Below are 10,828 nucleotides of genomic sequence, written 5' to 3'. Positions count from 1 at the left end.
GATTTTGTGCACAAATGTGTTTAGATCCCTGCTAGTGAGCATTTCTCCTTTGCCAAGATAATCCATCCACCTGATAGGTGTGGCATATCAAGAAGCTGATTAAACAGCATGATCATTACACAGGTGAGCCTTGTGCTGGGGACAATAAAAGGACACTCTAAAAGGTGCAGTTTTTTCACACAACACAATGTCACAGATGTCTCAAGTTTTGAGGGAGCATGTAATTGTCATGCTGACTACTGCAGGAAAGTCCACCAGAGCTGTTGCCAGAGAATTTAATGTTCATTTCTCTACCATAATCCACCTCCAACGTTGTTTGGCAGTACGTCCAACTGGCCTCAAAACCGCAGACCATGTGTAACCATGCTCGCTCAGGACCTCCACATCCGGCTTCTTCATTTTTGTGATCATCTAAGACCAGCAACCCAGACAGCTGATGAAACTGTGGGTTTGCAGAACCGAAGAAGTTCTACATAAACTGTCAGAAACCGTCTCATGGAAGCTTATCTGCATGCGCATCGTCATCACCAGGCTCTTGACCGGACTGCAGTTCGGCATCGTAACCGACTTCAGTGGGAAAATGCTCACCTTCGATGACCACTGGCACAATGGAGAAGTGTAATCTTTTTTTAAAGTATCTGTGACCAACAGATCCATATCTGCATTCCCAGTCATGTGAAAGCCATAGATTAGGGCCTAATTAATTTATTTCAAATGACTGATTTCCTTATAGGAACTGCAACTCAGGAAAATCTTCATAAAGTATGAAGACGGGGCCAAGCGTACGTTTGATTACATTTCTACGTACATTTCTACACATTATACACCATTACCACATCATGAACTCTTTTTAATCATGCTCATCATATTCCGAAAACTGTGAACGTTAGCTCATCAAATATAAATTATTTGCATAAACGAAGATTTAAAAACTAAATCCCTAGTATTTTTGTATTTATAGCATAATGATTACGAATACTATCATCATGTCGAGAGCTAGAATAAAAATAGGATTTGTAATTATGTTACTGCTATTAATAGTTGACAGAGCCCATTGTGGTTGTCAGAGGCCTCACCTTGGTCACTCCTCCACTCCTGTGCCCCTTTTTCACCTTGGAAACAGAAGATGACCACTGAAAGTAGTGACAACATCGTGATCATCAAGGGCAACTGCTCCACTCCTGAGTTGAACATACACATTCTCCCCAACCTTTAGTTGAAGGGAGACTGAGTTGGACATGTTGATGTAATAATCCTTAGATGAGTTGTGGAACGCAGAGATACCTTCTGGGAGTTCTTGTACATGCTTAAAGTCATAGGATGTGTTCCACGGCCAAATCCAGTAATCGCAAAGTGGTAGACTCCTTTAACCTTTGCAGTGAACACACCTAAATATAAGCATTAAGCTATTAGTGATTTAGTTGATGAGACAGTGGATTGTGCAGTCAGATGTGTCACAGGCCGGCTCATAGCCTGTGGCAAAAATGAGGGGACCCGAACAACAGGTAAAGAAAAAGGAATGAGGTGTGAAAGTATCATAATGTAGGGTGTATGTAAAGTGCAGGGATGTGTGAATCTGTGTGTGTGAATATGACTGAGTGAAAAAGCAACAAACAAAACCGGATCATACCTGGAGGAGCAGAGGGAGAGACAAGAGTGGTTTGTGAAGCAGTTTAAATACTTCAGGAGCAGAGAGAGCGACAAGAGTGGTTCGTGAAGCAGTTTAAATACTGGAGGAGCAGAGGGAGAGACAAGAGTGATTAGTGAAGCAGTTTAAATACCTAGAGGAGCAGAGAGAGAGAGAGAGAGACAAGAGTGGTTCGTGAAGCAGTTTAAATACTGGAGGAGCAGAGAGAGAGACAAGAGTGATTAGTGAAGCAGTTTAAATACCTGGAGAGAGCTAGAGAGAGAGAGAGAGAGAGAGAGAGAGAGAGAGAGAGAGAGAGAGAGAGAGAGAGAGAGAGAGAGAGAGAGAGAGAGAGAGAGAGAGAGAGAGAGAGAGAGAGAGAGAGAGAGAGAGAGAGAGAGAGAGAGAGAGAGAGAGAGAGAGAGAGAGAGAGAGAGAGAGAGAGAGAGAGAGAGAGAGAGAGAGAGAGAGAGAGAGAGAGAGAGAGAGAGAGAGAGAGAGACGAGTGGTTCGTGAAGCAGTTTAAATACCCTGAGCCCAGGTGACTCCAATCACTAGCGACCCTCCTCTGCCTGCAGGAGGAACCGCCCCTGCAATGCAGAGGAGGGGCCGTGAAAGATGGAACAGAGTAAACAGGCATTTCAACGTCATAGATTTACCAGGTGGTAACTTGTGTAATAGACAATGGCTGGAATGCAGTTTTAACCAATCAGCATCCAGGATTAGACCCACCCGTTGTATAACATGTACTTTTTACTTGAGATTAAGATGTACAGTGCATGCCCACTGTTACAACTTATCGCATGCATCATTTGACATATGCGAACCCAGACCCATATACACACATACTATACATACCAGTAGAGGAATCAAAAGCCCCACCGATGTTGGTGTAGACTCGTTTGAAGACCACAGTGGTGTGATTGTTATAAGGCCCTATGGTGCTCCCCAGTGCAGAAGAGAACACCACCGCTGACCTCTCTGTGGACACAGGGCAGGGACCCTTACCAAAAAGTACCACCGGACATTTCTTTCTTCAGCCCCGCTACCAAGCCCTCACTGACTTTCAGCCTCCATGGCTATAATGACAGAAATAATGTTGAAGGATATTTATTAAATAAAACCAACCAAAGACAGTAGTTGAGTTGATCTCTTACTGTACCTTCATTAACTATGGTGAGTTTCTCCACCACACCCTTGGTGGCTCTCAACTTGGCATCTGTGTTACTCAGCTCCAAGCGTTGCTCCACTACTATGTCTCTGACAGCCAGGAGTTCAGTCCAGATGTTGGGGGGGCAGGTGTTCTTTTCATCCGTTGTGTTTGCAGGAGCTGCAAGAGCAATGACCTCCTGCTTTGTGTTGCTCATGGTTCTAATGTTGTGTCTCAAAATGCATTTTCTTGTTGTGTGAAGTGCTCTTATGCCTCTGCTCTGCGCCTCACTTCTGATCAATGATTAACTTGCAACTAGGAATGGCGATGTAGACGAAGATCTTTACGGAACCCAGGTGTATCTAGATTGTGTGAAATTAATCATCAACAATTATATTCTGTGATAAGTTCAAAAGCTTTATGGTGGTTATCACATCCACAATAATCATATTTTCAAGAAATTGCTCGTATAGACCGATCAATGGCTGTGATAAACCAAGCTTGGGCCACCACAGTTGAAGTGTGTGATGGACTGTGACAAACTCCAAAAGATCTAAACAATGCTTTCATTTAAAACATTTATTCACCTACTTTGCAAGGGAGAGGGTGGGGTACATATTCTTCTACAGTAATATACCATGATGAAATTGTTTTGTTAACTCCTACTTCTCCCTGTAAGATCATAGCATTGTGTACTCTGTAACTATGGTGTAAACTCTTGACAGTTTGCAAATAGTTATATCGTTCTTGAAACGTAATTTTGTTTTGTGTAGATTGTCATGATTGCTGATATCTGTGATTGGACCCTCCAGTATGTGTGCATGGCCTATTATTGAAAATAAATACAAATGTTGATAGAAAACGATTTATGGTGCTTATTCATAAATAACCCACAATAAAATTTCCTTCTGGCATAAATACAGCTGAGCATGGAAGCATGTCTGTGTGAGACATAATGTATCTGTGGAGCTTTTCCCCAAGGAAGTCTGAGGAGAGCTCATGGCAACACTCCAAATCCCTACAGACCCCACAACCTCCCAACACATTAGAGAGAACCAAGAGAAAAATAAATATAAATAATAAATAAGGGCATCAAATATGAACCCATCCATCACAAAGAGACTATTATTAGTTCTCTGTTTTGGAAACCCTCACCAAGCATTCCTATAACCGGTGTGTGTAGGCCTATTTCTATTTAACTTTTTTTTTTATGAAAATGGCTTTCATTTTGCATCTGCCTATATAATGCTGCACTGTGGGACAGAGAAGATAGGGCACTCCTTTATAAGCCTGGCCGTAGATCCACATTCTTTGTAAACCACTGCAGCAGCCCTCCATTAACATGCGTGAGGCGGTGTATATTCAGGGTTTAAGGGATGAAATGGCTGCAATAGGCCCTGACACAAGCCCTGCTGTACTACCGTCCCCCCCTCCCTCCCCCTCTCCGCTTCCCTGGCTTCAGCACATATAGGCACCTGCGCGCGTGCGCTAAATTCTCCCCATCCCCCCTCCCTTCTCCCTCCATCATCTGTGCCTCTGCTCACACAGCCGTGATAGAGCAGGACCGCTAGTATTTGTACTCAGACAGCGAGAAGGGGAAAGAGAGAGAGTGAGGGAGCGAAAGAAAGAGGCAGACAGAGCAAGCGTAAGATACAAAGGGGGAGAAAGAGAGCAACAGCAGAGACACAGAGAGAGAGAGAGAGAGAGAGAGAGAGAGAGAGAGAGAGATGGAGGAAGACAGGGAGGCTGCAGACATCTTTGTTATCAACAATGGAGCATGAAGCTCTGGTAAGGCGATAGGCAGATATTGGGTGGGGAGAGACATTGAGGAAAGAGGGTCTCGTGTGACCACAGGGGGGAGGAAGGAGGAGAAGGAGGAAGTGGAGGAGAAGGATGGGCCTCGAACACAGACCTGCAGTGGCACTGCCAATCCTGGATTAAACAGTATGGTAACGTTCCCAAATTAATCTGTCACTGCACTGGTTTTGTCTCATCATCCTCTAGTGTTTACTTCCATTCTCATTGACACCCATCACTCATTTCACCCATGTCGCAGTGCGTGTATACTCCTCATGTGAAGACCCTTTTTTTCACGCCATAGCTGTCTGTTATGATTATCTCCCTGCTTCTGCTCTTATCTCCAGGAGCCTCACCCACCGTGGACCTAACCCTGTGTTTTCACACACACTGTTGGATCTGTGTGTGTGTTGTTTTTGTTGTATTTTTTTCCCATCCATCCAGAGAGGAAGGAACATTGTGTATTTCTTCCCTTCATCCAGTCTGTAACATAATAAGCTTTCCATTTTCTCTCATTGAAATAAAAGGAATAGATGAATAGCCTGGTATTGTAGTGCCTGCAGTCATTCGTCCATTAAAATCACATGCCTCCATTTCAATGCAGCTACCTGATTGTAACCTACTTTCTAAAATTGTCGCCTGCTTGTCGGTGGATCTGTTGGGAAATAGTGCAGGGCACTGTGGCTCCTCTGAGACCTCGTTTACATGCTAATACAATCCTAATAAAGCCTCAGTGGCCTGACTAGATGAATTAGGGCAGCGCTTGCTGAGATATGTGTGGTGTCTGCCCTGGTTCCTGTCTGCTGGGGTTGGTGACAGTAGTGTTGTGATGTCTGCCCGGGCGACATGGGGTAATAATTAAAACACAACAATTCCCACTCCCAGAAACAACTAGATGTTTTTTTTAATCCTTTTTAAACAGTCCACAGATGGTTGTGTCTTTCAGTGAGATGTTAAGAATTCACACTGAGGGAGATTAGACCTCCATTGTTTGTTGAGCTGCCTGCCACGTTGCAGAAGTGGGAGGGTACTCCCCCATGTTTATGTCATGCAGCATCACACCACTAGATCATACATCACACACGTTTAAAAGGGATAGAATGATACATTGATAGTGCAGATTTCTGAACTAATAATCACAGTATTCATCGTTGTCTTAGGCCTAACCATCATCATCACTATCACCATCACATTCATCGGGTATTCATGTGCCAAAATAGTTTTTCACAGTTTAGCGCTATGCACTGTGAAAACACTTGATGTAAAATCTGTTTTTTAAGGCGTAGCACAGTAACTTTGTCTGAGTCTTATGCCAAGGATCTGGGGGAAAGTCTGTGAAAAGAGAACAGTCACTAGATCTGTCATTGTGATGGGTGTTCTGCTTTAAAGATCATGTTTACCTTGCGATGCTGACTTCACATCAATCATGGCAACCACTTTCTCCCTGTCCGCGCACTCTGTCACCTCTGCCTCCCCCATCCCTGTCCCTGCTTAGCTGGATAAAAGCGAAGTGACAACATTGGGCCTGCCCCCCTCAGCCAGCCATGGCGGCTCTGACGGTAACATCAGCTTGGATGGGGCTGGGGTGGGTGTGGGGGCGGGGGCAGTGGCCGGGTTGGGGACTGTGGCTGGAGGGGCTGAAGGGGTCTCCGAGCCTCAGCGAACGCGGGTCGCTCTGGAGCACCTGCAGCAGAAGATCCTGAAGATAACTGAGCAGATTCGGATAGAACAGGAGGCAAGAGATGACAACGTAGCCGAGTACTTGAAACTGGCCCACAACGCAGACAAGCAGCAAGCCTCGCGCATCAAACAGGTGTTTGAGAAGAAGAACCAGAAGTCTGCACAGACCATCGCCCACCTGCACAAAAAGCTAGAGCACTACCACAAGAAGCTGAAGGAGACAGAGCAGGTGAGTGTGTGTGTGTGTGTGTGTGTGTGTGTGTGTGTGTGTGTGTGTGTGTGTGTGTGTGTGTGTGTGTGTGTGTGTGTGTGTGTGTGTGTGTGTGTGTTGTTTGTTGGTTCCTGCCACACTGGTTCCATCTCATGACTGATGATGACTCCTCTCCATGGCTCAGTTGTTCCCAAGGGACATTTGTAATGTAATGTGTTTGTCTCACTTGAATGTTTTACCCTGACTGCTGCTTTCTGAGGTGATGCACAGGAGGTTGGTGGCACCTTAATTGGGGAGAAAGGCTCGTGGTAATGACTGGAGAGGAGTCAGTGGAATGGTATAAAATACATTAAACACATTGTTTCCAGGTGTTTGATGCCATTCCATTATTATGAGCTGTTCTCCCCTCAGCAGCCTCCACTGACGTTATGATACATGTTGTCACTTTATAAGTAGGGTTGGGCCATATCCACATTACCCTATGAATTAAATATAGAAATCATCCCTGGAGTATTTATGTATTTTGAAAGTTACATATCTTTAACACTTGAGTGCTGACAAGCAAAACATTTTGGGACTATGTCAACAATGAACTAATGAAACAAATATCAAAAGATCATTTTTTGGTGGAATTTCCTCCCTCTACCCTCCTTATAGAATGGTCCAGCCCGTCAGCCTAAGGATGTGCTGCGGGACATGCAACAGGGGCTGAAGGACATGGGGGCCAATGTACGAGCCGGGTTCCATGGCTTTGGCGGGGGTATGGTGGATGGGGTCAAAGGAGGGGTAGAAGGGGTCAAAGGAGCTGTGGTGTCTAAGCCACGGGAGTTCGCCAGCTTGATCCGCAACAAATTTGGCAGTGCAGACAACATCTCCCACCTCATAGAGGACGAGGTGGGAGGGCACTCGGAGGACGCGCCCGCTCAACGAGCCCTGAGTGGCAGTGCCACCCTTGTCTCCAGCCCCAAGTACGGTAGCGACGACGAGTGCTCCAGTGCCACCTCTGGCTCAGTGGCAGGCAGTCACTCAGGCGGGGCTGGGGTAGGAGGTGGGATGTCGGGGCAAGGGCAGGCTGGCCTGGGGAGCCCCAGACTGGATGGGCACCACCACCACCACCACCACCACATTCACAGCTCCTGGGACGCCTTGCTGGAAGGCCTGCAGGAGATCAAGGCCAGCCAGGCCCACATGGAGGATGCCATCGAGGACATGAAGAGTCAGCTGCAGAGTGACTACTCCTACATGAACCAGTGCCTGCAGGAGGAGAGATACAGGTGCAGACCAACACCTAGGCCAATACACAGAGCATCGAATGAGAGTTGGTAGTATACATCAATCTCACACTAACTGCTGAAACAAGCTGCTTTGCTTTTAGCTTGTTTCAGTACAGCAGTGTAAATTATGTTCAGTGTTTTTACACTACATGATTTATACTGAATGATATTCATGAGGATAATTAAAAAGGTCCAGGGAACTTTTACAGATTTTGTACATTTCAAGTTTTGTCAAGATCAGAAGTAGTTGTTTTCATGTATAAAAACTGATCCTTAAATTAAACAGAGTGACGCCTTGAAAATTGCATAAATATGTCAAATCTTTCTCTAATTCGTTGAATTGGTCTTTACTCCGCTGGTCTAAATTATACCGTCTCTGCCTCATACATTTAAAAAAAATCTCTTTCTGTTTAGGTATGAGCGACTGGAAGAGCAGCTGAATGACTTGACAGAGCTGCACCAAAACGAAATGACTAATCTGAAACAAGAGCTGGCCAGCATGGAGGAGAAAGTGGCCTACCAGTCCTATGAGAGAGCCAGAGACATACAGGTAGAGAGATAGAGACCTGGATTTACAGTTTATGATACTTTTCCTGTAGATAAAGTAGATAAGTATGACTCCAGAAATATGCCTTGTTCCCCTAATTCAGTTGTAACATTGTGTTTGCCTGTGTTTGTCATTTGTCCCTGTGTGTGTATGTATACATGCAGGAAGCGGTGGAGTCGTGCCTGACCCGCATCACTAAGTTGGAGCTCCAGCAGCAGCAGCAGCAGGTGGTGCAGTTGGAGGGCGTGGAGAACGCCAACGCCCGCGCCCTGCTGGGCAAACTCATCAACATCATCCTGGCACTCATGGCCGTAGTGCTGGTGTTCGTCTCCACCCTGGCCAACTTCATCACCCCACTCATGAAAACCCGAGCGCGGGTGGCCACCACCGTCATGCTGGCCCTGTTTCTGTTCATCCTTTGGAAGCACTGGGACTTCCTGGAGCTGTGGCTAATGCCCAGCTGAGTTTCCTACAGCCAATCACCCACACCCTTGTGTCTGAGTAACCAGGATGTGGACAGAGGGACCAGAGTGATTCACTGAGCTGCCCTAGACACTCTAACAGTCTGAAACTCAGAGAGCGTGAATACAAAACTCATATTTCTGAAAGAGAACCAGTGCACTTTTTTGATAGGATTTATGCTCAGAGAGTCGTACTTAGGAGGGTTGAAAGGTCAAAACATTTCTTTACAAAGCAACTGGCGAAGACTTCATTCGGATGGGGGGGGGGGCATTTCTGGTTGACTGATGGTCGAGAGAGAGACATTTAAGGAAGAGTGTTGGGTGTTTTATGGTGATTACCATGACAAGGAACCTGAGGAACTATCTGCCTGGTCGCTTGGCAACTCAAGCATTTGCTCTTTCTCATGACCAATCTAGTGGTGTCAACTCGCCATCGTACTGTAGTCACTATGACCTAATTACAATTCGAGAATTCATGTTGAAATTCTTTGACACATTTTTCTAATGTTAGTATAGGCCTACACTTAAAAGTGAAAATGGATAAAAGAACAAATTATACTTTGTCTTTGCTAAACCATGTTTGCAGTTACCTTTTTGTTGAGCCAATTGTATATTTGGAGGACAAGGCCAAGCAAAAGGATTGTTTTTTTTGCTCAATGTTAGGGTATGTACTACTCATGCATGTCCTCACGTGCATTTATACCTGTGTGATGCACTTGGCATGAGTAGCATTCCAACACCAACAGAAACACTCTTTGGACTTAATAGCATTCTGTTGTCTGTAGACAGTTTCTACCTAAATGTTTTTTTTAAACTTTCATCTCCATATTATTTTTAAAACAGTCAACTCAATCTCTTCTGGTATTTAAAACGACACCTTTTTTGGTGTATCGGTCATTTTAGTGTCTTATGTGTGATGTAAAGAAGAATTTGAGGGCCAGAAAGTAATCTGGTGAGATGGATCATCAAAACTACTAAATTATCTATAATCTATTCTGAGCATCAATGCTATTTTATAACCACTGTTGTTGTAGAGCAGCTAAGAATATATGTAGTGTCAGATTCATAGGCATGTTAGACCATTGCTTCCATATTTCTATCCAGTTTGCGAAATCCATCACAACTCTGTTGCATTCTTAATAAATACATTCTTAAACTATATGCTAATGTTGCATGATATTGGATAGTAGGATCATTTGCACGCAACTATGTATATCTAACAGTACTGACAATGGAGCAGAATAATAATATGGTAAGTAATCTGTGATAGTTGGGTCTTCATTATGAAAAAATTACTACAAATGTCAAATAGAGTTCCACAACCTATAAAATCCCAATGTAACCCCCCTTCAACATTTTATTCTAGCCTGGTTCAAGCTAAAGGTTGTTTTTATATCAAGTTATGACATATCTTGTGTCCATCATTTCAGTCAGGGGGGGCTAAAATATGTTATATATGTCTAAAAATGTATTCAGTTCCAGCCCAACTGAATATTCACCCACTAATCCTGTGGATTACAGCATTATTTACACTTAACTGCCCCCCCTCTCACTTTTATTCACTGGCTCAGTAAAACTGCTAATCCTCATATGTGATTGGGTGAGAGGTTACCAACTCTGCACAACTGAATTTCAAATGCTTGAAAGAATACACGTTTAGGTTGGTTCTGTTGCCAAAATGTAATAGTTTACTGTTCTTACCAACAGTACTAAATAAACTATGGAACCCTCAAAGGCTAAGACTGAGCCCTAAAAAAATGAAGAGTTGTCAAGGTTGTCAGATGTAGTAAAGAGGCAAATAGGTTTTTAGTGAGGATTTCTTTGGAAAGGCTTCAACCATCAGACAGACCCTGACGTATGCTAAAATACACTGAGTGTACAAAACATTAGTATTGGCTTACACCCCCTTTTGCCCTCAGAACAACCTCAATTCATCGGGGCATGGACTCTACAAGGTGTCAAAAGCATCCCACAGGGATGGCCCACATTTACTCCAATGCTTCCCACAGTTGTGTAAAGTTGGCTGGATGTTCTTTAGGTAGTGGGTCTAGGAAACTGTTGAGTGTGAAAAAACCCAGCAG

General features: G+C 44.3%; 1 protein-coding gene across 1 annotated transcript; it reads left to right on the top strand.

Annotated features, from left to right (window-relative positions):
- The first annotated feature begins 4,449 nt into the window (after positions 1-4,449).
- Positions 4,450-9,908, top strand: LOC112254564 (transmembrane and coiled-coil domains protein 2). The gene is made up of 5 exons (XM_024427259.2): positions 4,450-4,726; positions 6,070-6,483; positions 7,123-7,739; positions 8,154-8,289; positions 8,451-9,908. The coding sequence occupies exons 1-5, from the start codon at positions 4,724-4,726 to the stop codon at positions 8,748-8,750; spliced, it is 1,470 nt and encodes a 489-aa protein (XP_024283027.1). The 5' UTR covers positions 4,450-4,723; the 3' UTR covers positions 8,751-9,908.
- The last annotated feature ends 920 nt before the right edge of the window (positions 9,909-10,828 follow it).

The sequence above is a fragment of the Oncorhynchus tshawytscha genome, linkage group LG07, assembly GCF_018296145.1.
Source record: "Oncorhynchus tshawytscha isolate Ot180627B linkage group LG07, Otsh_v2.0, whole genome shotgun sequence".
NCBI classification, from domain to species: Eukaryota; Metazoa; Chordata; class Actinopteri; order Salmoniformes; family Salmonidae; genus Oncorhynchus; species Oncorhynchus tshawytscha.
The sequence above is the reverse complement of the archived record's forward strand: the minus strand, read 5'-3'. Positions and strand labels throughout refer to the sequence as shown.